The sequence below is a fragment of the Salvelinus fontinalis genome, chromosome 31 (assembly GCF_029448725.1).
Source record: "Salvelinus fontinalis isolate EN_2023a chromosome 31, ASM2944872v1, whole genome shotgun sequence".
Lineage (NCBI taxonomy): Eukaryota > Metazoa > Chordata > Actinopteri > Salmoniformes > Salmonidae > Salvelinus > Salvelinus fontinalis.
In genome coordinates, this window is record NC_074695.1 from 19,589,661 (window position 1) to 19,616,894 (window position 27,234).

General features: G+C 40.7%; 1 protein-coding gene across 9 annotated transcripts in view; it reads right to left on the reverse strand.

Moving 5' to 3' along the window:
- Positions 1–2,750: 2,750 nt before the first annotated feature.
- The window catches only part of LOC129829763 (nuclear factor of activated T-cells, cytoplasmic 2-like), a 60,485-nt gene continuing 36,001 nt past the window's right edge, over positions 2,751–27,234 (reverse strand). For all 9 annotated transcript variants that reach the window (XM_055891670.1, XM_055891664.1, XM_055891667.1 and 6 more), the window contains one exon: positions 2,751–5,687. In XM_055891670.1, the coding sequence (XP_055747645.1) occupies positions 5,632–5,687 (56 nt within the window). In that variant the 3' untranslated portion in view covers positions 2,751–5,631. The remainder of the gene's footprint in view (positions 5,688–27,234) is intronic.

Below are 27,234 nucleotides of genomic sequence, written 5' to 3' on the forward strand. Positions count from 1 at the left end.
ATAGTTACAGGGGAGAGGAGGGGGATGCATGCGCCAATTGTAAACTGGGGATTATTAGGTGTCCGTGATGGTTTGAGGGCCAGATTGGGAATTTAGCCAGGACACCGGGGTTAACACCCCTACTCTTACGATAAGTGCCATGGGATCTTTAATGACCTCACAGAGTCAGGACACCCGTTTAACGTCCCATCCGAAAGACAGCACCCTACACACAGTGCAGTGTCCCCAATCACTGCCCTGGGGCATTGGGATATTTTATTAGAGCAGAGGAAAGAGTGCCTCCTACTGGCCCTCCAATACCACTTCCAGCAGCATCTGGTCTCCCATCCAGGGACTGACCAGGACCAACCCTGCTTAGCTTCAGAAGCAAGCCAGCAGTGGTATGCAGGGTGGTATGCTGCTGGCAATAAGGTAATAAGGTATTTCTGTTTTTTTATCTTTAATACACTTGCAACAATTTCCAAAAAACTATTTTCGCTTCGTCATTATGCGGTATTGTGTGTAGATTGCTGAGAATTTTATTTTATTATATTTATTATTAATGAATTTTACAATAAGTCTGTAACGTAACAGAATGTGAAAAAAGTCAAGAGGTCTGAATACTTTCCGAAGGCACTGCATACAAATATTGTATTTTTCTTATAGTATACAAATACACCCCTGACATTTAATGAAAAACATACAAAATCTTACCAGATCCTTATTAGATTTTTGTCCAAATCTTCTTCTGTCATACAAGATTCGTATTTGATTTTCATGATTCTTTTCCATGTGGGTAATGGTGATGTATTTACAATTTTGCGTAAGGCTAACTCAATAATATTATAGTTTACGGAGCCTAGTAATGACATCAGAGTGTAGTGAATGAAATTCCAATCACTTTAAGGCTCTCATGATTTTTTTGTTCTGGGTCAATCTCACGTAGTCAATCAGTACTATAGCGGTCTGATCTCATTATTGACCCATTTGGAAAGAAAGGGCACATGAGTCACAGGCCACGGCATGTCTCTAAGAGTGGGGGTGAAAAACGCTCATCCAGCTAGCCCATCTAGTCCACATGCTGTGTTTTCTCACACGTGTTATGATGTCATAGGCAGAGACTTCCTGAATACAGGGTGCATTTACAGAATCCTCCTCCAGCGAGTCCTGCCACCAAAATTAGGCTCCAAACATGCTGTCTCCTGGCAACGGGGCTTACATGGCTATAGTGAACCCCTTTGTTGTTATTTGTTTGAGGGAAGGGTGGGGTTGTAAGTGTGTGTGTGTGCGTTTGTGTACGTTTTTAACTATAGTTGTGGGAATAGTAAACAAACCAAAATTTAACCAGGTCGAATGCTATTTCTAGGGGGTTTAGGGTTAAGGTTAGAATGAATGTTAGGGTTAGAATTACATGGAACCCAAACCGGCTGCGCTCGTGCGCCATCGTGCGCAAATGTATTTTGTCGTTCACGACACGCAGGTTAAAATATCAAAACAAACTCTGAACCAATTATATTAATTTTGGGATAGGTCGAAAAGCATTAAATATTTATGCCAATTTAGCTAGCTATCTTGCACTTTCTAGCTAATTTGTCTTATTTAGCTAGCTTGTTGTTGCTAGCTAATTTGTCCTGGGATATAAACATTGAGTTGTTATTTTACCTGAGATGCACAAGGTCCTCTACTCCACCAATTAATCCACACATAAAACGGTCAACCGAATCGTTTCTAGTCATCTCTCATGCTTCCATGCTTTTTCTTCTATTGACTTTATATTGACTTTATAAATTAGGTGCATTACCGCCACTGACCTCGTTCATCTTCAGTCACCCACGTGGGTATAACCAATGAGAGGATGGCACGTGGGTACCTGCTTCTATAAACCAATGAGGAGATGGGAGAGGCAGGACTTGCAGCGCGATCTGCATCAGAAATAGAACTGACTTCTATTTTAGCCCTTGGCAACGCAGTGTGGGTGTGCAAGCAGTGTGGGTGCAATAATAGAATAATATAGATTTCTAAAATTATTTTTGCGATGCGAGCAGTGTAGTCAGCCTGTTAGGCTTAAGGTTAGGTTTTCGGGTTAAGGTTAAGGGTTAGGGAAAATAGGATTTTGAATGACACTGAATTGTGTGTCCCCGCAAGGTTAGTTAAACAAGAATGTGTGTGCGTGTGTGTGAGGTGTCACTGAGTTTGTCTGTAATAGGTGAAGCTGTGGTAAAAATGTACACTAAGAAAGGATAACAGGGGAGTGAGAGAGGGTTGGGGTACTGTAGCCTAGGTTAAGATATTTCTTTAACCTACTGTCGTATGAGTCACGGACTCTTAGGGTCTGCTGATTTCTATTTTCCCATCACAGTCTAAAGAGAGGCATCAGTGACTATTACCTACTGTAGCTAGCCAACAACCAATAGTGGAAGCAACATAATAAAAATCATGAAACTGATTTAAACTGATGTTCTGGATAAGGATGACTGAGGTACTGAAATGTACCTACTGTATGTCAAATAAATTGCAGAAAAACTGTACACAAAAATGACAATAACTGTAGAATTCTTTGTTTATGATTCTTTGCTAGTTTAAAAATACAAGTTTTGCCTGGAAAAATAGAGATGAAAATGCCACAGTTTTAAGGAAACATACATCTGATATAGAACAGAAAACGTACAATACGGATCGTCAAGCAGCATAAAGACTATGGGGAATATGACTGCGTTCATTCAAGATGCACAGCTTTGTTTATAAACCTTGTAAGACATCTGAAACTAAAATATAATCTGTTTCTCTAAAGCAAACTTTATTTCAACATCACTTTAAATATAAACGTTTTGACAGCTATATATGGCTTATTACTAAGACACTGAATTAACAAAAATAATGAGAAAGCCAGAAAACAACTGATGCAGTTCATAAAACATACTTTTCTAATTTACGCTATACCTACCAATAAAAAAAGAGGACTACCAGAACCATTTATACAGTTGTAAGCAATTATCTATTTACAGTTAACGGGGAAAAAGCTGTAAAGTTTACATTCAGGATATTTCAAACATACTGTTTGCTGTACATTGAGAGAATGGCTCAATTAAAAAAGTCAGATATATTAGCTATTAACTATTACTATCTATATCTTTTCATAGCACATAAAAACTAATATAAAATATATCATATGAAATTAGTCAAAATGACATATTGAACAGGCAGATTCAGTCTGGATCATTAACTTTTAAATCTTTGTACAATCATAGCAATGGCATATGACTTGGCAATGGTCAGGCATACACAATTTGTAAAGCGTTTCTTTTGGAGGGGGCAAGGGATCTTCTTAAAACGTTGAACATCTTTTATTTGATATGTAACAAAACACCTACTTTCTGCACCAATCTCAGCTATCCCTTCTTATAATATAAAAGCACTTTGAGCACTTGCTAGGCTATATACATGCAGTAAATCATATAGATTATTATGCAACACCAATCATTTTGCTCCACAAAGCCTTTTCATGTTTGAATGTACATCAAATACACGTATACTGACAGTGACTCTGAACAAGGAAAGCATAGCTCATCTTAGAAATGTGGGATGATCTTGGAAATGTAAGGCACAGTATGTACAGTGCAGGTAAGAATACCTGGGATGTTATTGTATAGGCAGACAATTATTAGCACTGCATATATAGCATGTTGTTCATTGTCATTACGGAAAAACTCAAAATTATATTAATTACACAAAATAGAAATAGGTAGGCTATAATATATGTTATACACATATTAACATTTTGCTCTGTTGCAACCAAACATGCAACAGATTTGGATAAATGTTACAATCATATAGGCTACTAATAAATTGGGCACCCATTAGCAAGCATAGAAAGACTATCCCTTTAAGACCTGAATGTAGTCAGACGCATTGTAGACATACAACACTCAAAACATTGCCTGCTTAGACATCTTCAGAACCTGCTAATTTTGTAATTGCATTTCCCCCTGATCTTTGCCTGTGTAAGGATTTAGCATATCATTCTTTGAATATAAGCCTTTTGAGACTAATTCAATATCCAATAATTAATTGAGAACGGTGAAATACTTTTCTCTAAGCAGTATCATCACTGGCCCAGATGAGGCATCTGGCAAATCCACTGCTTATACTGTAATAAACATTTAGTTACATTAAGTTCATCACATGACCCAAACACAATGAGGAAAACATTAACTATGGAATAAAGACAACACACCATGTAAGAATACACATACACAAATATTCCCCTACTAAACAGTGCATATAACGTTCAAATTATTTCCTGGGAGGGAACTTCATGTGTTGTGCCGAATTGGTACATAACAACATAGAACACAAAAACATGTAGGCAAGAAAATAAAAAATATGGAGAGGTGAAATTACAAGCAAATATTTATTTGGTTATTAGCATGGCAGTGTTCGTCTCCTTTAGAGTCGCGAGATGAGATGATCAAAGTAAGCTCAAATTGTGTAACACAATACACACATCACAGTGAAATGTTGACATATTTTATGAATGGTGCCATTGGTAGAATTGTCAACAAGATGGGTAAGAGAGTTACAATTATTTTAAAGGTTTGCATATAGGCAGCGGTACGAAGTACTTAAGTAGTACTTTAAAGTATGTTTACTTAAGTAGTTTTTGGGGGGTATCTGTACTTTACTTTTTATATTTTTGACAACTGACTATTACTTCACTACATTTCTAAAGAAAATAATGTACTTTTAATTACATACATTTTCCAAGACACCCAAAAGTACTCGTTACATTTTGAATGCTTAACAGGACAGGAAAACGGTCCAATTCACATACTTATAAAGAGACTCACTAAATACACATGCTTCTTTTGTAAATGTCTGGATATCCGTAAATAAAATAAAAAACAAGAAAATTGTTACGCGTAGATTGCTTAACATAAGGATTTTTAAATTATTATTTATACTTTTATTTTATTTTTGATACTGAAGTATATTTTAGCAATTACAATTACTTTTGATACTGTATTTAAAACCAAATCATTTTTACTTTTACTCAAGTAGTATTTTACTGGGTGACTTTCACTTAAGTCATTTTCTAGTAACATACAGTATCTTTACTTTTACTCAAGTATGACAATTGGGTACTTTTTCCACCACTGCATATTGGTTTAACAACCAGTAATGTTACAGCGACTGCCATGATTGTTACTTGTTTAGGAATTTTCACCCTCTCTTATTTATTGTACAGAAAAACATCCATTTGAATCCGATAAACCTTACTAGTAATAAAACAAGGCACAATCCAGTTTCTTTTGGGCCTGAAAACTAAGAAAATTGTCTTTGGCAGAACATTCTTTGGCGTTGGGTAAAAGGCAGAGAATATTTTAGCTGAGAAACAGTTATTTGAAGGAAACGGGCAGAGCAGCCAAACTGCTGGTGGCTGGGGTTGATATACTGTAGGGTTGATATGGAGATGCCAAACTGCTGGTGGCTGGGGTTGATATACTGTAGGGTTGATATGGAGATGCCAAACTGCTGGTGGCTGGGGTTGATATACTGTAGGGTTGATATGGAGATGGGCACACAGGGAAGAAGAAGAGGTTCTCATGGCGACGAAGAGTGAGCTGCAGCTGTCCACTTCCTGTTTTCTGTCGTCTATGTCTGACCTCTGGCCTGCACGCCGGTCAGATCCTTCCTTATGATCTCGTTTACTGCAGGGAGGAGAAGAGGAACAAATACAGGCTGTTAGTTAGTCAGAGCATCCAAGGTGTTTGATGTAATACTGTGTTTGATGTGTACTGTCATCTGTTCTTCCCAGGCAGCATTTCACAGCTCCAGGGAGGGCAATTTTCATTCCTGGCCTTTTCATATCTTCCTTTCTCTTTCAACAAACACTTACAAAAGGTACAGTATATTACACAGTAGAAAAGGGCATAACATCTTGACAAAAACATACTGATCCTACAGTAAAACATCACCAAGGGAAACATGACACTAAGTACTACTGATTACTCTGTGTGCAAGTTGGCTGTGGTAGCGATACCAGAAGATGTCACTACAGTGAGCTGCATTGGCACAGAGTGTCCACTAGGAGGACCATAGTGTTCCATTCTACCGCTCTTTTTTATTCCCCATCACTTCCTGTTGTTCTGCTGACAGCCAGGTGACACAGCACAGCAGTATATGGAAACTTCAGCATTCTAAAAATAGACTCAGTCATGTTGTGTGGAGTGCTTACACAGTGTAGACACCACGCCATGTATAAGGTGGGGGAAACACATTTTACACACATTGCGATGAGATTAAACCTGTCCAAAGTTCAAATGTCAAGGAGTTCTTGTCTGGGAGGTCCGTGATAAGGCTAAATATAGACATCTGTATTCAATTCAAATTGCCATCATGATGTCATTCAGATATTTTACTATTTGAAAAGTCTACATACATTGAATGTAGGGTATCCTTTTTAGCTTACCATGATGTGTGTTTTAATGTTTAGGGACTAGAACAACATATTTATAGGCCTATTGTGAATGACAAAAAAATATGCCTATACCGTGGCTATAATGGCAAGGTGTCAAACGGAATAATGTGTCTCATTCATAACTAGAGCTAGATGTTCACATGAAAATGAAGAATGATTATATGACATCACAAAAGCAATTAGAGTGCTACTGTAGCCGTAACTTACACTGCAGCAGTTTTTGGTTCACATTGACAATGGGGGAAACCTGCAGTAAAGTTAAAGGACTGTCCAGTATGTTGAACATGTACTGTAGTGGAGTCTGTCCAGATAGGCCACATCTTCCGTACTGCAGTCGGTCTGTCATTATCAGTAACTAACAGCTCCAACAGTTCTGGAAGCACACTGTGTATACTGGCACTATGACATAAGAGACCGACGCCATGGCTTCTTGTTTTGACTTTTAGGGAACACATACATTTTAAGACATGCCCAAAATGGAGGGAAAAAAGTGTGAGTATGACAGTGACATCATTTGAGTCAAAATGCATTTATTCATTGATGTAGTATATAAAAGCTAACCATATTCATGTTTACCTGCTGTATACTATATTAGCATGTTTTAAACATTCACAGGGAGGTTGTGTCTCACTTAATACAATAGTTTAATAGAGCAAACTCTGCTAATATGAAGCGTCCTAAAATATATAAAAACATGATCAATATTTTTCACTTCAAAGGGATGAATGAGATAATATAGAGTGAGTAAGATAGTAAGCAGCAGTGCGTTGTTTTAGAGTCGGTGTCACGTTCTGACCTTAGTTCTTTTGTTATGTCTTTGTTTTAGTGTGGTCAGGGCGTGAGTTGGGTGGGTTATCTATGTTCGTTTTTCTAGGTTGTTTTTTTCCGTTTTGGCCTGGTATGATTCTCAATCAGAGGCAGGTGTCGTTAGTTGTCTCTGATTGAGAATCATACTTAGGTAGCCTTTTTCCACCTGTGTGGTGTGGGTGTTTATTTTCCGTATCAGTGTTTGTTCCATACGGGACTGTGGTCGGTTTTCATTTATTCTCTTGTTCCTTTTGTTTTTCTGTGTCCAGTGATATTTCATTAAAATATATTATGGACACATACCACGCTGCGCATTGGTCCGACATTTCTTACTCCTCGTCAGAGGAGGACGAAGAGAACCGTTACAGTCGGGTTTAGGGGAACTCAATATCCAACAGGCTTTTAGAAGGCCTATTTAAAGATTGTTTTAAATTAAAATGGTTAAAAATATATGTTTTAAATTGCTTCTTTTTCTTAAGCAAGAATTTGGCAAGGACAGTACGGGAGTGGTGTGACTTGGGAGGGCAAAACTGAAAACTTGCTATTTTATCATTATTTAACTAACTAGGCAAGTCAGTTAAGAACAAATTCTTATTTTCAATGACGGTCTGGGAACAGTGGGTTAACTACCTTGTTCAGGGGCAAAACGACAGATTTTTACCTTGTTAGCTCCGGGATTTGATCTTGCAACCTTTCGGTTACTAGTCCAACACTCTAACCACTAAGCTACCTGCCGCCCAGCTATTATTGGCAGAGAGGTTTGGAACTCTTTCTTATCGGTCTATTAACTCATTTATTTCACCAGGCAGCCCAAAACTCCATCCCACCAAAACAAGCCAACATTTCAGGTGGTCTTTTCAAACAACTCTCACGCTAAAAGGGCATTATCATAATTTTCACAATTTCACAGTATTATTCCAACCTCATAGTGTGGACATATATATAAAACACAGGAACATCAAGTTTTTGACTGCACTGGGCCTTTAAAGCAGTGATCTATATAGTGGGACAAGGGAAATGGTGTCGCCTTTAAACAGCAAGTTAAGCGAACAGACACACTGATCCCTGCCTGAACATGACATCTTAGTAGTGTGTACCAAAGTAACCCCCTCAAAGATAAACATAACTGCACTCACTCCAAACAACTCCAGTCCAACAGATACCACGATGCTGAGGGGTACTCAGTGAAACTGGTATACACTAATACTGGCACCCTGTTTTTTATGTACAGTTGGAATGAGATAAAACATTGTAAGTTATTGCAAGTCACTGAGTTATTTATCAGATGTGGGAGTTAGAAAGTATTTTGCCTGACAAACAACCCATAAGCTGAGCTAAACCATTGGCAGCTCAGCAAGCTGCAGACCTAATATCATTAAGAGTAGCAGCACGTCTATCCTCCTCCTCCTTTTGACTCCCCCTGTCTCTGACCATCTGCAGATGTGAAAGAGAAATAAACCTTGGCCTTTTATAACAGCTCAACACTAAGCACACTTTATAGAGCAGAGCAGAGCAGAGCTGCATCTGAAACAGGGAGGGAGGCAAACCAACTAGTGGCCAAACCGGCCCGGGTGCTCCAGCTCTCTCTGCTGTCATCACAACCACAACCTAAACGTCCATGTTTATTTTAGTCTCTAGTGGAATTCCCTTTGACACCTAATGCCTTAAATAAACTTTCATCTCCCCAATGGGGCCACAGGATTTTCCTGAGTATAAAAAAGGGGTTTAGAGAGGCGAGTGGTGCACCAGAGAAGTTACACAGTAGAGAGCTTTAACGGAGCCTCATGAAGGGTTGGCATGGCCATTTGAGGCTGGCCCAGGGAACACTCCGACTTAACCATACAATAGGTGAGTGTCTGGCTTTAGCGTCCTGCGCCAATGAACGTGTTTGTTTACCAACCAAAGGTAGGAGAGAGAGACACACACACTCATACACACACAGTACATTACTGTAGCTGACTCAGTCACTTCACATTGCCTACTGTGAGGGGTGTGTGTGTGTGTGTGTGTGTGTGTGTGTGTGTGTGTCTGAGAGGGTTGCCTGGGGGACTTTGTTGGCAACATGAGAAGAATCAACCCACAGAACAAGTGGCATGGGTAGACAGACACCAGACCTGCCCACCAGAACTTCTACCTTCAACTGCCAGAGAGCAAATAAGGTGTATGATGTTACACAAGTTTCCATTACACTTGAGTATCAATCATCGCCATTCAAAAGTAAAATTCTCAGAATACAGTATGCTATAACACAGTTTAGTTTCTTAACTATGGTTCTCTGTATTAGTGTGGGTATGTTGCTATTGTTGTCTTTCCTCTGCTCGCTGGTAAGTGGGACATCAGTGACCTGAAACTAATGTGTGTTCACCAAGCTGTTTTCCTGTGTGCTTTATCTCTGAATGGTAGCTCTCTCTCTCCTTCTGCACGCTGGAATAATTTCACCTGCTCCACTGCCTTCACCTGCTCCACTGCCTCTGGGGTTAATTCCAGTCAGATTCACTACAACTACAACATGGAAAGCTGCAGGTACTAGAGTGTGTCCCAACTCCCATCCTTCACAAAGAAATCACTTTCTAGGTTGTGGACAGCATCCTTACAGTATAAGAACGTTGTAGGCCTATATACACACAAAGCCCCTAGCTTCTGATAAAGGCCTTTTGAGTACAGTATGAACTGTGAAGTTCATTCCATGTTTTGATTTTACTCATAGTGAAATACATTACTTTCTTCTGTTGTCCTTGACCTCTGTGACACCACAGAGAGCAGCGCTACCCCGATGACACAGTTCTAGAATCTAAACCACTGAGTCATCATGCTCCAGAGTTGAACACTTTCAAATGAGCAAGGTGTGAAAGACACTCAAGAGTGACTCATTTGAAAATTGTATTTCTCAGAAAACGTCTTTGTGATGTTCAAATAAATGAATGTTTTGGGCATAAAACACAACTTGACATCTTAGTAGAGAAAGACCAACGGGGCTTTCTGCATTGCCCTGTCTTCCTGTGCTGTGTTTGAACTTTGAAGGGAAGGTTTGAAGGTGAGGCGAGGGAGGCACATGTCCTATTCCATTTCTACAGCTACTGTACATAACTACCACTTGTATTGGGTGGGTGGATTCATACCCTATACAACATAACTGACGGATGTTTCTGAGTAAAAATATTCTTCTGATGCTCTGTCTCAAAGTGCACCTATAGTTGTACCTTTTTGAAATATTATATAAGGTGTCCTCCCACTCTGCCTAGAGCGGGTGAAAATGTGCTACGGTGAGAAAATGTCACTTCCTTATGTTATAAAATACATTGTACCAAGACACATATGATTCTTCATGTTCTGAATCATTCAGTGGGGTCTTTCTCTGACACATCAACATTATATCCAAAAAGTCAGATTTCGTAACCTAATACATCTGATAATAACCACCGAGCTCGGTTGACATAAGTGTAGGTTTCTCGTAACAATGTTTGAGGATTTTACATTTTGTGGTCGTAGTCTTCAAATTTGTTTCCGCGGGTCGCAAAAAGCTACATTAGCATGACACGAGCTGAATTAAATGTAAAAGGTTTTGAAAATATACGCTCAGTGCTCCGTTGACATTTTACATCTTAAATCTTATAAAAAGAACAGGAATTTCAAATGAATCCAAAAACCGTATACTAAAATACAACATGTCTCAAAATCAATATCCATCTTAACTTTAGATTGTTTTATGTCCTGCGGATTTGAGAAAAAAGAGGACGAGTTCAACGGGAAAGTAATCCTGTCAGGTAGCCAGTAGCCTTAATTCTAGCACAGAATCCAGCCTAACTGACCAGATGCAATTTTCCAGATTTTTGATCCCTCTTTTTCTCTGGCCTGCATTGATTTAGTCACCCAAATTCTGTCCATCCTACAAGGGTAAACACTCCAATAACTTTTGAACCGATTATGATAGAGACATGAGGGTTGGACCATTGGTTTTCTTAGAGTATTGTCTAAACAATTACGTTACCCATTGGTCAAAATATACATTTTTGATTAGACACCCTATATTATATCAATGATTCAAATAAAAATCACATTTTATTCTTCACACGTGCCGAATACACCTTACCGTGAAACGCTTACTTACAAGCCCTTAACCAACAATGCAGTTAAGAAAAATAAGAGTTAAGAAAGGTATTATGTACATGTAGGTAAGGGTAAAGTGACTATGCATCGATAATAGATATTAAACAGCGAGTAGCAGCCGTGTAGAAAAAGGGGGGGTTCAATGCAAATTGTCCGGGAGGCCATTTGATTAGCTGTTCAGCAATCTTACGGCTTGGGAGTAGAAGCTGGTCAGAAGCCTTTTGCTGTGTGGTAGCAGAGAAAACAGTCTATAACTGGAGTGGCTAGAGTCTTTGGCAATTTTTAGGGCCTTCCTCTGACACCGCCTGGTATAGATGTCCTGGATGGCAGGAAGCTTGGCCCCAGTGATGTACTGGGCCATACGCACTACCCTCTGTAGCGCCTTGCGGTCGGAGGCGGAGCAGTTGCCATACCAGGTGGTGATGCAACCACTCAGAATGCTCTTGATGGTGCCGCTTTAGAACTTTGAAGATCTGAGGACCCATGCCAAATCTTTTCAGTCTCCTGTGAAGGGAATAGGCGTTGTCGTGCCCTCTTCACAACTGTTTTTGGTGATGTGGAAGCCAAAGAACTTGAAGCTCTCAACCTGCTCCACTACAGCCCCATCGATGAGAATGGGGGTGTGCTCGGCCTTCCTTTTCCTGTAGTCCAGGATCATCTCCTTTGTCTTGATCACGTTGAGGGACAGGTTGTTGTCCTGGCACCACACTTCCAGGTCTCTAACCTCCTCCCTATAGGCTGTCTCATTGTTGTCAGTGATCAGGCCTACCACTGTTATGTCATTGGCAAACTTAATGGGTGAACAGAGAGTACAGGAGGGGACTAAACACACACCCCTGAAGGGACCCCGTGGTAGATGTGCTGTTGCCTACCCTACCACCTGGGAGCGGTCCGTCAGGAAGTCCAGGATCCAGTTGCAGAGGGAGGTGTTTAGTCCCAGGGTCCTTAGCTTAGTGATGATCTTTGAGGGCACTATGGTGTTGAACGCTGAGCTGTAATCAATGAACAGCATTCTCACGTAGGTGTTCCTTTTGTCCAGGTGGGAAAAGGCAGTGTTGAGTGCAATAGAGATTGGCGTCATCTGTGCATCTGTTGGGGCGGCATGCAGATTGGATTGGGTCTAATGTTTCTGGAATGATGGTGTTGTGAGCCATGACCAGCCTTTCAAAATAACTTTATTTGCTACAAACGCGAGTGCTACGGGTCTGACCAACTGGCAAGACACTTGCCAGTTGGTCAGTGCATGCTCGGAGTACACGTCCTTGTAATCCGTCTGGTCCTGCGGCCTTCTGAATGTTGACCTTTTTTAAAGGGCTTACTCACATTGGCTACGGCGAACGTGATAACACAGTTGTCCGGAACAGCTGGTGCTCTCAAGCATGCTTCAGTGTTGCTTGCCTCGAAGTGTGCTTGAAGTCATTTAGCTCATCTGGTAGGCTTGTGTCACTGGATAGGATTCAATCTTAGACCTGTATTTACGCTTTGCCTGTTTGATGGTTCAACTGAGGGCATAGAGGGCTTTCTTATAAGTTTCCGGGTTTGAGTCCCGCTCCTTGAAAGCGGCAGCTTTACCTTTTAGCTCATTGCGGATGTTACCTGTAATCTGTGGCATGTACGTACGGTCACTGTGGGGACAACGTCATCGATGCACTTATTGATGAAGCCAGTGACTGATGTGGTATACTCCTCAATGCCATCGGATGAGTCCTGGAACATATTCCAGTCTGTGCTAGCAAAACAGTCCTGTAGCGTCCGCGTAATCTCACCACTTCCGTATTGAGCGAGTCACTGGTACTTCCTGCTTTAGTTTTTGCTTGTGAGCAGGAATCAGGAGGATAGAATTATGGTCAGATTTGCCAAATGGAGGGCGAGGGAGAGCTTTGTACGCATCTCTGCGTGTGGAGTAAAGGTGGTCTAGAGTTATTCCCCCTCTTGTTGCACATGTAACATGCTGGTAGAACGGATTTAAGTTTCCTTGCATTAAAGTCCCCAGCCACTAGGAGCACCCCCTCTGGATGAGCATTTTCTTGTTTGCTTATGGCTTTATACAGCTCGTTGAGTGCGGAATTAGTGCCAGCATCGGTTTGTGGTGTTAAATAGACAGCTAAGAAAAATATAGATGAAAACTCTCTTGGTAAATAGTGTGGTCTTCATCTTATCATGAGATACTCAACCTCAGGCGAGCAAAACCTTGATACTTACTTAATATTCGATTTAATTCGACTTAATATTCGATAACAGCACCAGCTGTTATAAACAAATAGACACAGACTGCCACCCCTTGTCTTACCGGAGGCAGCTGTTCTGTCTTGCCGATGCGTAGAAAAATCAGCCAACTGTATGTTGTCCATGTCGTCGTTCAGCCACGACTCAGTGAAACATAAGATACTACAGTTTTTAATGTCCCATTGGTAGGATAGTCTTGAATGGAGCTCATCCAGTTTATTCTCCAGTGATTGGACAATGGCCAATAAGAAGGATGGTAGAGGTGGGTTACCCACTCACCGAAGAATTCTCACAGGGCACCCAGACCTGCGTCCCCTGTATCTGTGTCTTCTCTTCACGCGAATGACAGGGATGAGGGCATGGTTGGGTATCTGGAGTAAGTCCAGTTTGAGGTGAGTAATCGATGTTCTGATATCCAGAAGCTCTTTTCGGTCATAAGAGACGGTGGCAGAAACATTATGTACAAAATAAGTTAAATAACGCAGAAAAAAAACACAAAAAAGCACAATTGGTTAGGAGCCATTATTCTGTTGTCTTTATTGCTTTATAAGCTTTACATAATGTGTTCTGAATTTATTATTTACAATGCTATGGGATTAAAGAGGGCACTTAAATGTAGTACTTGTGAATTTTCCAATTAATATTTTTTATGAGATTTCCAGGAAGATGATGAATTGTTCAAGTAGCTAACAGAATAGAGGGAAGGCATTATATGGAGGGGTCTTGCTAGGGAGCTCTGAGATCAACACATTGATGTTAGGGAGGAGGATCAAACAGTCCAACCAGTATGACTCTCCCAGTTACTCTGTGTTAATTCAGAAACAGTAAATGCTGTTGCTGTTTACTGAGGGAAACACTATTAGGCCATCCAAAACTAAATTCCACTCGTCCACTCCTGTACCCTTTATTTCAGTTTCATTTTTTCCATCCGAACTCGGTCCCTTCCCTCTTCCTGCTGCTGCCTTTCTCCCGACTCCCACACTTAGAGCTATCTTACGGAGAGCAGGCTGGATTTTCTGTAAGAGAGCAGCTGCAAATAGGAATTTATTGTGCCAGATTGGCAGAATCCCGGGCAGGAGATGGAAAAAAGCAAATCCTCCAGTGGGTTCCCCCACAGAATTGAGGGGTGTGGGGCCAAGGAGAAACCCTGGCCAAGTACAACAAACAAAGAGGCTTTCCCCGGATCTCCGAGGCAGCCCGTTCCACTGTTTGACAATGGTTTCCATGGAACTTGTTTTTCAGATCATAACAGTGTCAACATCTCCAGGCGATTGGTCAGGAGAACTGGCTGCTGCCTTTTCCCCTTTTTATTTAAAAGAATGAAATAAAAAAGAGAAGTGTAATTTGACAGTTGTGGTGCTTTGTGTGATATGTTGTGTCTACCTTGCCCTTTGTGCTGTTGTCTGTGCCCAATAATGTTTGTACCATGTTGTGTTGCTACCATGTTGTTGTTATGTTGTGTTGCTACCATGCGGTGTTGTCATGTGTTGCTGCCTTGCTATGTTGTTGTCTTAGGTCTCTCTTTATGTTGTGTTGTGTTGTCTCTCTTGTCGTGATGTGTGTTTAGTCCTATATTAATAGTTGATTTATTTTTTTAATCCCAGGCCCCCGTCCCCACAGGAGGCCTTTTGGTAGACCGTCATTGTAAATAGGAATTTGTTCTTAACTGACTTGCCTAGTTAAATAAATAAAATAAATGTAATGATATGTGGCAATGCCAGAGAAACCCATCTCTCTCTCTGACAGGGTTGTGGTGACCTGAACCACAGGGTTGTCAGGTCCTTCAGACCACAGATCACCAGGGTTACAACCCTTCAACATGGTCTGGGAGCTGCCCTGAGACTGACGAGGACTAGCTACCTACCTCTCCATCCCAACCAGAGAGGACTAGCTACCTACCTCTCCATCCCAACCAGAGAGGACTAGCTACCTACCTCTCCATCCCAACCAGAGAGGACTAGCTACCTACCTCTCCATCCCAACCAGAGAGGACTAGCTACCTACCTCTCCATCCCAACCAGAGAGGACTAGCTACCTACCTCTCCATCCCAACCAGAGAGGACTAGCTACCTACCTCTCCATCCCAACCAGAGAGGACTAGCTACCTACCTCTCCATCCCAACCAGAGAGGACTAGCTACCTACCTCTCCATCCCAACCAGAGAGGACTAGCTACCTACCTCTCCATCCCAACCAGAGGTTTAAAAGGTCAACATCATCATCAGGTCTAGCGATCACACTGTAACAACATGTTGTTTGTATTGGAAGGGGCACAACATAATGAATGGGTGTAAGACCATGACTTCTGGATGTGGTCTGTTATTCTGATCTCACAGGGTAATAATATTAATAATGAGGCTGACACGGTTAAGTATAAATATATGACTCATAATCCATGTTATTTCCACCTTGAGGAACATACGTAGCTACATTTCCTGGCCATTTCCTATTGGGGGGGCGGGGTTGAAAAAAAAAATGCCTTTATAATAAAACATTTGCAGGTTAACAATAAAATACATTTCTTAATGTGATGAGCAGCCAAGATTCGGGACAAGATTAGGTAACGTTAGTCACTGCAGCCTAAGTTAATTTAACTCATGACTGTTTACAAAACAAAAATTGACTGTTGTGGACAGAGCAGCGCACATTTCTTTGTAGGTTACTGCATAACAATGTGTGTGTGAGAAAGAGAGAAAACGAGAGGGGTGTTGTAATTTAATTAGTAAACACAAGATAGTGCCTATTAAAACTGCGCACAAATGGACAGCTATGCGATCCATCGCAAAGAAAAGATCTCAATCCAGCACCAGTAGGTAGAAAGCGCATCTGCCACTCGCTGGGCCGCACCCAATACTGTGTTGCTTGCTAGATAGTGGGCTAGTATGCATTCATGTTTGGCAGGAGCAGACCTGCGAGTCAAAGGCGAGAGAATGCCATGTTCCTTATTTAATATTGTTTTCATTCCCTTTGACATCTTTAGAACTGTAAACTAATAGAAAATAGAAGTGGAAGACTATTTGAGAGCACTTCTCCAGATCATTTGATATTCACCACATTAGTCAAAACAGGAACATTTTACATATGGATAGAAATTAATAAGGTAATTATCGCAGAGAAAAATGTCCTCATGTCTCCTATATATATCCCCCCAACAGAATCCCCATACTTTAACGATGACAGCTTCTCCATCCTAGAGGGGGAGATCAACCATTTCCAGGCCCAGGGACATGTACTAGTCTGAGACGACCTAAATGCCAGAACCTGACACTCTGTACACAGGGGGCACAAACACCTACTTGGAGGTTACAGTATTCCCTCCCTAATATGCCCCCCTAGACACAACTATGACAAAACAACCAACCAAAACAGGTCACAAGTCCTGCAGCTCAGTCACACGCTGGGTCTGTACATAGTCCACAGCTCATCCCTTGGCAGTAGTATTGTAGATTACTTTATCATGAACCTCAACCCAGAGTCTCTCAGAGCGTTCACAGTCAGCCAATGACACCCCTATCAGTCTACTTGAACAGAGCAATATTCAACTATGAGGCGCCAAAGTAACTGAACAATACTAAGACATGCTACAGGTGGAAGGAAAGTAGTGTAGAAACCTTCCAAAAAAAACATTAGGCAACAAATTCAATCCCTTTTAGACAACTTCCTGGACAAAACATGTCACTAATAGTGAAGGTGTAAACTTGTCAGTGGAAAACCTAAACAGTATATTTAACCTTTCAGCTTCCCTATCAAATAAAAAAAAATATCAAGCAGACAACCTAAGAACATTTTAAACAATGACAAATGGTTTGATGAAAAATTCAAAAACCTAAGAAGAAATTGAGAAACCAAAAACAGACACCTTCACTATTGTGAATCACTAAAATAATACACTATGGAAAAAGAAAGAATAGCATTTCAGAAAACAGCTCAATGTAATTTAATAATCCATAGAATCTAACCACTTCTGGGAAAATTGGAACACACTAAACAAACAACATGAAGAGTTATCTATCCAAAACAGAGATGTATGGATAAACCACTTCTCCATTCTTTTTGGCTCAATAACAAAAAAACTACTGCAAAAACATATACATGATCAATAACAAGTCTTAAAATCAGCTATCAAGGACTTCCAGAACCCACTGGATTATCCAATTGTATTGAATGAACTACAGGACAAAATACAAACCCTCCAATCCAAAAAGGCCTGTGGTGTTGATGGTATCCTAAATGAAATGATCAAATATACAGACCACAAATTCCAATTGGCTACACTTAAACATCATCCTTAGCTCTGGCATCTCCCCCAATATTTGGAACCAAGGACTGATCCCTCCAATTCACAAAAGTAGAGACAAATTTAACCCCAATGGGATATGGGATATGGTGGGATGTGTCAACAGCAACCTTGGGAAAATCCTCTGCATTATCATTGACAGCAAACTTGCATATTTTTTTAATTTTTTTAATTAACTTAGGGGCGGATCAGCTTAATATTGTGGAAAGAATGTTGCTCATTTCCAATTCCCCATATTTTTGGGGTAAATATACACGCATGCATACATATTCATACACATACACATACCTATATAGACATACATACTTTTAAAAATAATATACCTTTATTATTATTCCCCGCAAAACCTACCACCGATCCCCCAATTGGAGTAAACTAATAAACACTTGTGATTTACCTTCAATTTATACATCTTATACACATTTTACAAAGACAGTCTACTTTACAATAGTTCTCGTTTGTTCTTAGTCCTTCCTCTATTTCTGATGTCTATCCAGTTTGCTTTCTATTTGTAACTGTGCTATTTCACAAAAGTTCTGAACCTATATACATTTTACAGATCCCGTATGTTTTACGTTGTTTCTTGTTTTTAGTCCCACCCTTAAGCTCCATTCAACCCCTCCCATCTATCTCTCAACATCATCCATTTCGGATTTCTATTTGCCATATATTTTTCAACTGTGCTGTGATGCTTCACAAAATAATTGAACCTTCCTATTCTCATAGCTTCTACAGATTGTAAATCGAAAATAAAATGTTTCGCTAAAATAATTATTATATTATTGATTGATTGACTATGGCTTTTCAAATCACCCAGTATTGCTATCTATAGCGTTAGTCCTAGGCAAATATTGCAATTCTTCAGCCATTCCTGGACCTGTGACCAAAAACGAGCTACATATGGACAATACCATAATAAATGATCTAAAGACTCTCCCTCGTCACAGCAGAATCTGCAGAGCTGTGAAGATTGTATCCCCCATATATACACTGCTCAAAAAAATAAAGGGAACACTTAAACAACACAATGTAACTCCAAGTCAATCACACTTCTGTGAAATCAAACTGTCCACTTAGGAAGCAACACTGATTGACAATAAATTTCACATGCTGTTGTGCAAATGGAATAGACAAAAGGTGGAAATTATAGGCAATTAGCAAGACACCCCCCAAAACAGGAGTGATTCTGCAGGTGGGGACCACAGACCACTTCTCAGTTCCTATGCTTCCTGGCTGATGTTTTGGTCACTTTTGAATGCTGGCGGTGCTCTCACTCTAGCGGTAGCATGAGACGGAGTCTACAACCCACCCAAGTGGCTCAGGTAGTGCAGTTCATCCAGAATGGCACATCAATGCGAACTGTGGCAAAAAGGTTTGCTGTGTCTGTCAGCGTAGTGTCCAGAGCATGCAGGCGCTACCAGGAGACAGGCCAGTACATCAGGAGACGTGGAGGAGGCCGTAGGAGGGCAACAACCCAGCAGCAGGACCGCTACCTCCGCCTTAGTGCAAGGAGGTGCACTGCCAGCGCCCTGCAAAATGACCTCCAGCAGGCCACAAATGTGCATGTGTCAGCATACGGTCTCACAAGGGGTCTGAGGATCTCATCTCGGTACCTAATGGCAGTCAGGCTACCTCTGGCGAGCACATGGAGGGCTGTGCGGCCCCACAAAGAAATGCCACCCCACACCATGACTGACCCATCGCCAACCCGGTCATGCTGGAGGATGTTGCAGGCAGCAGAACGTTCTCCACGGCGTCTCCAGACTCTGTCACGTCTGTCACATGTGCTCATGTGCTCAGTGTGAACCTGCTTTCATCTGTGAAGAGCACAGGGCGCCAGTGGCGAATTTGCCAATCTTGGTGTTCTCTGGCAAATGCCAAACGTCCTGCACGGTGTTGGGCTGTAAGCACAACCACCACCTGTGGACGTCGGGCCCTCATACCACCCTCATGGAGTCTGTTTCTGACCGTTTGAGCAGACACATGCACATTTGTGGCCTGCTGGAGGTCATTTTGCAGGGCGCTGGCAGTGCACCTCCTTGCACAAAGGCGGAGGTAGCGGTCCTGCTGCTGGGTTGTTGCCCTCCTACGGCCTCCTCCACGTCTCCTGATGTACTGGCCTGTCTCCTGGTAGCGCCTGCATGCTCTGGACACTACGCTGACAGACACAGCAAACCTTTTTGCCACAGTTCGCATTGATGTGCCACCCTGGATGAACTGCACTACCTGAGCCACTTGGGTGGGTTGTAGACTCCGTCTCATGCTACCACTAGAGTGAGAGCACCGCCAGCATTCAAAAGTGACCAAAACATCAGCCAGGAAGCATAGGAACTGAGAAGTGGTCTGTGGTCCCCACCTGCAGAATCACTCCTGTTTTGGGGGGTGTCTTGCTAATTGCCTATAATTTCCACCTTTTGTCTATTCCATTTGCACAACAGCATGTGCAATTTATTGTCAATCAGTGTTGCTTCCTAAGTGGACAGTTTGATTTCACACAAGTGTGATTGACTTGGAGTTACATTGTGTTGTTTAAGTGTTCCCTTTATTTTTTTGAGCAGTGTATAACATTCTATTAGTTGCAAGAATTTTGTATCGTAATTTAAATTGAAAAATTCGCAGTTTTGAATCCTGCGTTGTTTTGCGTATCAATTCATAAACCATGTGCCATGGAATGGGTACATTGAAAATCTCTTCCCAACTATTTTGCAATTTATATGGCACAGCTGTCAGTTTTTTGGTCCTTAAATGAAATTGGTATACGTTTTTATTTATCACACTTTTCTTTAACCATTTATGTTCTTTAATACAGGGCCGACATACTTTTTCCCCTTCTACTTGCCTCTTCCATTTTTGTGGTAATGCTGCAATTAATTGGTTGTAATTTTGGGTAGAGCAGACATTTCCATATTTCTGCATGTGTGACATAACTCCACCAGTCCTATTTATAATATCATTCACTAAAATTATACCTTTTTTAAACATTTCTTCGATAAAGTTTTTTATCAATTAGTATATTTGAATTTAACCACAATATTTGTTGTACTATTTGTTCCCTCCTTTCAGGTGGATTAAACTGAAATTGCAAACAACTTTCTAAGGCTTGCTAAAAAAAAAAAAAGATTATTTGAGATTATTTCCTTTTCAAACAACCGAAAGTGAGCAGGTGTAATCTGAATAAAGGGAAAAGGCCCTTCTTGAACATAGGATGAGACATTCGTACCAATTTACTAGAGAACCAGTTTGGATTTAAGTATAACTTTTGTTTGACTGATGCCTTCAGTGAGAGGTCTAATGCTTTAATATTTAATCATTTCTGCACTCCTAATTCATATTCGTTATATAAATAGGCCCTTTTAATTTTATCTGGCTTGCCGTTCCAAATAAAATTGAATATTTTTTGTTCATATAATTTAAAAAGCAGGTCACTAGGTGTAGGCAAAACCATAAGCAAATAGGTCAACTGTGATATGACCAAAGAGATAAATCAGGGTGATTTTTCCACAAATAGACAAAGATAAATAATTTCCACCTTTTGTCTATTCCATTTGCACAACAGCATGTGAAATTTATTGTCACTCAGTGTTGCTTCCTAAGTGGACAGTTTGATTTCACAGAAGTGTGATTGACTTGGAGTTACATTGTGTTGTTTAAGTGTTCCCTTTATTTTTTGAGCAGTGTATATACCACTTGGGTCCTGTTTCAGTAATAATGATATCAGACCTTCTTGTTGTGTGTCTGATGATCTACCATTTATATAGGAGTGGTTAAAAGAAGCTAATAATGGTCCTTTGAGTATATCAAAAAAAGTATTTGTATACTTCCACTGGTATGCCATCCAGCCCTGGAGATTTCCCATCCTTAAAGGCCACAATTGCATCAAGCAGTTCCTCCTCTGTAATTTGGCCTTCACATGAGTCTTTCTGTACAGATGTTTATTTTACATTATTATTAGGGAAAAAAATCCATACAATTAGTTTCAGTTAGTAGAGATGGAGGAGCCTGAAACTAAAACATATTCTTAAAGTACTTTACTTCCTCTTTCAAAATATAATTTGGTGGGCCTCCCGGGTGGCGCAGTGGTCTAGGGCACTGCATCGCAGTGCTAACTGCGCCACCAGAGTCTCTGGGTTCGCCCCCAGGCTCTGTCGCAGCCGGCCGCGACCGGGAGGTCCGTGGGGCGACGCACAATTGGGCTAGCGTCGTCCGGGTTAGGGAGGGTTTGGCCGGTAGGGATTTCCTTGTCTCATCGCGCTCCAGCGACTCCTGTGGCGGGCTGGGCGCAGTGCGCGCTAACCAAGGGGGCCAGGTGCACGGTGTTTCCTCCGACACATTGGTGCGGCTGGCTTCCGGGTTGGAGGTGCGCTGTGTTAAAGAAGCAGTGCGGCTTAGTTGGGTTCTGCTTCGGAGGACGCATGGCTTCCGACCTTCGTCTCTCCCGAGCCCGTACGGGAGTTGTAGCGATGAGACAAGATAGTAATTACTAGCGATTGGATACCACAAAAATTGGGGATAAAATTAAAAAATAAAAATATATCATTTGGTGAATCATGTGTGACTCCATCATTTGTAACAAGTTAATGCATTTTTGTGGTAGCATTTCTATATTGAAGATTGAAAAAGAATTTGGTGCATTTTTCCCCATATTCCATCCAGTTCGCTTTCTTTTTTATAATATATTACACTGGATCTTTCTTGAATAAGTTCCTCCATTTCTTTTTTGTTTTTCCTCTAACTTATTCTGTGCCTCTATGGTACCGTTTTTATTGCTATCTAACTGTACTGTTAGTCTTTCAATTTCCTTTGTTAATATGGACTCTTTTGATCTAAATTGCATTTGTTTTATAGATGAGTACTGAATTGCATGGCCTCTAAAGGCACACTTAAGTGTCCCATACAATACGGGGATCTGCTGTACCTATGTTATGTCTGAAAAAGTCAGTTATAAATTCTTCTGTCCTAGTTCTAAACAATTTATCATCTAGTAGGCTTTGATTAAATTTTCAATATCCTCGCCCACGTGGAAATTCTGTAAGAGTAATATATATGCCAATTATGTGATGATCCGACCGCATTCTGTCCCCTATCAACACTTTAACTTTTGGTGCCAGAGAGAATGATATAAGAAAGTAGTCAAGACGACTAGCTTGATTAAGCCTCCGCCATGTATATCTCACTAGGTCAGGTTATTTAAGTCTCCATATATCCACTAACTCCAATTTATCCATGACATTCATGATTTCCTTAAGTGCCTGAGGGTGATAGTTTGTAGTGTGATTTCCTTTCCGGTCCATAGAGGTATTTAAGACCGTATTAAAATCTCCCACCATAATAATAGAGTATAGTGTTGCTTGTAGAGTTGATAAATTCTTATATATATATATATATATATATATTTTCAAAGAAGCTTGGATCATCATTATTCAGACCGTATAGGTTAATAAGCCATATCTGTTTATTGTCCAATAACATATTTAAAATAATCCATCTACCTTGAGGATCTGTTTGGACAATTTGCACATTTGGATCAAAATTAATGTTAAAACAATCACCCCTTTTGAATTTCTTTGCCCATGGGAGAAATATATTTCACCCCCCCCAGTTCTTTTTCCACAAAACTTAATCTAAAACTGTTGAATGGGTTTCCTGTAAACAGTAGATATTATATTCCTTCTCTTTTAGCCAGGTAAATACTGATCGTCTTTTCTTATTATCTGCTAGGCCATTACAATTGTAACTGGCTATACTTATTTCACCACTTACCATAATGACACAACTTTCAATTATTTTTATCAAAATATCTATGTTTGTAAACATCCCGTGTGGCTCAGTTGGTAGGGCATGGCGCTTGCAACGCCAGGGTTGTGGGTTCAATTCCCACGGGGGGACCAGGGTTCAATTTCCACGGGGGACCAGGATGAATATGTATGAACTTTCCAATTTGTAAATCGCTCTGGATAAGAGCGTCTGCTAAATGACTTAAATGTAAACGTACCATTAAAAAGTAACATGATGATTGAGTGTCTATATAGCTGTACCATGATATTTGCATTTCTACTAAGTAAACCTCCAATTTGTCCCTACTATTCCACCCACTAAAAGCCCTCCTCATCCCGAGTTGGGTTGTCATCCCAATGCCCGGCAGACCACCCTCGACCCCCTGTATCCCATAGCCCTGAACTGACTGGGATCCATCCTTTGAAAAGAGCACACAGTGCCATTTACGGAATTGAAGTAGATCAACTGCCAAATGCATTTCCATCGCCCTCACCTCGATTTGTATTATATATTGCTGTGGATCATCCTCTATTGTCCCTAACATCTTTTACTCCTTCGCAACGGTTGTGGGATACACACATACACCCACACACACTAAACCCTTACCCCCACACAACCATAAGCTCACTTTCTCAACAATTGCACCATCCCAGAGCCCAACTCAAGATAGGTCTTGATTTACAAATGCACTTACAGTTGCAGCTGCATGAGAAGGCCTGCAAAACCACGCAAAAAAAATAGGCAAAAATTGAGAGATTTTATTTACCATTGTCACATCCTAGATTGAGGTCAAATATACACCTTTTCCCTGAAACACCCACAATATGGTCACCCGTATTGACCATATTCCCAAGCATCTCCATGCAGTCCGACTTTGATTTTGTGCCACCAGGGCCACAATAATATACCCCCTCTCTGAATGTCTGAGTGTGACCCCCTCCCCAAGGGTTACTGCAGCTAGTGTTGCCAGCATTGCCACTGCCTGGGTGGGGGCACCCCACCGGAATCCCCACCGGCTAGGTACAAGGTCGTCATGGTTCTCATTAGCAGCTTTGAGAATTTCCTTGTGTAGTATGCTCTCCCTTTAGGGGGCTTTGGCTTTGCAGGACCAACCCTGCCAAGCAGGCTCAGAATCTTGAGGGGGCAGTGCTGCTCTTGGTCTCTGACCTCATTTTGGCTGCATACAGACCGCTTACAGCAGGCACATAAAACAGTTAGGGACTTCTCCTTAGTATCTGGGTCATTCAGGTGGGTGTCTAGGGTATAGGGTCATGGACCGTACCATTAAAATAGGATGATAAATAAATAATTAGATATCATTTATTTTAAAAATGTAGTTCCCCATGATAGGACAATAAATAAATAAGACGTATAATTCATTATAAAAGTATATCCATCATCTGAACAACATTGAAAGCCCTCTCATACCCAGTCTCACAGCAATACATTGGCTCTGGGACATGCAACCATTTCATTACTCACTCGCTCTCCAAACATAACAAATAAAATAAAAAATAAACACACACCACACCATCCACCACATACTGTGCCTTCTGTTAACTTAGTTTTTATATTCACTATGTTGAATTAGTGCTTGTGTGTTCAATTAGTTATATGTGAAGATATATAGAAAAGCTATATTTTTTATTGTATTGTTACAATCCATAATCAATCAAGTTCAATCAAGTTTATTTTATATAGCCCTTCGTACATCAGCTAATGTTTCGAAGTGCTGTACAGAGACCCAGCCTAAAACCCCAAACAGCTAGAATGCAGGTGTAGAAGCACGGGCTAATAACCGGGCTAGAATTGTGTTTATTTTCCTCATATGAGAACTTTGTAATTTTTTAAATAATCATGGAGTAGTCTTTGTGTCTCTGAACAACTGGTCGTCAATATATAGTTTATCAACGACGAGAGCTACTCGTTTCGCTTTTAATCTATTTTCTTTGAAAATTGGATACAGAACTTTACGCCGTTCTGCAATTTCCTTCGGAAACTGATCATTCATGCCAATTTTGGTCCCAGCAAGTCTTGTAACCATTATTTTATCTTTAAATGAAGCAAATTTGGCAACGATTGGGCATTCATACCGTTGGCCTCTCTGTCCGAAGCGGTGTACACGTTCAAGTTGGATTTTGTCGATAACTTTGCGTGGGATCTGAAGCGCTGTAAGGAGGAACTCTAACTATAGATTCAGGAACTTCCCCTTCTATCTCCTGGATACCTGTAAGTACCAGATTCTCTCTCATGGATCTAGTTTGTATGTCCAGTAAGGCTTCCCTCAGAACGGTGTTCTCCTTTTTAATTTCATTCACTTCGGTTTCAATCTTATTGACTGTCCCTTTTAGCTTGTGTGTTTCCTTCTCCAATGTCGCAGCTTTTTCATCACTCATCTCGAGGCTTGCCTTAAACTCTTTTATATCCTTACTAACTAATTCAAGTATACCCAGTTTGTCATTTATTGATTTTAACAGATCGGTTTGGACCTTTACCATTCGCGGTGGTGAAAATATTAAATCGTCTGTGTCTTTAGAAGAGTCACGTTTCCGTTTTGAAATCGGTTCCCCTGTCTTACTCTCTGTCATGTTTGGGTGTTGCTTGTTTTCGTAATATTTGTCAATAAACGTCTCGAGTTTAAAGATTTGTTTTGTGTTATTATCCAGATTGAAGTTCATCACCCACCAGATTATGTAATGCTAATATTTTAGTCTAACTTGACGATATTGAATATTACGTTTTATCTTGAGGTGCTCTACATAACTTCGTTCAGTCCGCCATTACCTTTACGTCCGACTTGTATATTTCCTCAGTGAAATCAATGTACTGTGCAAATGTCAAATAGGCTTTTTGACAAATTACTATACGACAGACCACGTATTTCACCCTGCACACCCTAATTGGCAAACAAACAAAAAGGCAAAGTCTTCTCATGCTTTGTTGATTTCAAAAAAGCTTTTGACTCAATTTGGCATGAGGGTCTGCAATACAAATTGATGGAAAGTGGTTTTGGGGGAAAAACATACGACATTCTAAAATCCAACAAGTGTGCAGTTAAAATGGGCAATAAACACACATTTCTTACCACTGGGCCGTGGGTGAGACAGGGATGTAGCTTGAGCCCAACCCTCTTCAACATGTGTATCAACGAATTGGCGAGGGCACTAGAACAGCCTGCAGCACCCGGACTCACCTAATAGAATCTGAAGTCAAATGTCTACTGTTTGCTGATGATCTAGTGCTTTTCTCCAGTATCTTCTGCACAGATTCTGTCAGACTTGGCCCTGACAGTAAATCTCAGTAAGACAAAAATAATGGTGTTTTGAAAAAGGTCCAGTTGCCAGGCCCACAAATACAAATTCCATCTAGACACCGTTGCCCTGGAGCACACAAACAACTGTACCTACCTTGGCCTAAACATCAGCACCACAAGTAACTTCCACAAAGCTGTGAACGATCTGAGAGACAAGGCAAGAAGGGCCTTCTACGCCATCAAAAGGAACATCAAATGCAAAATCCCAATTAGAACCCATTGCCCTTCATGGTCTGGGGGTCTGGGGTTTACT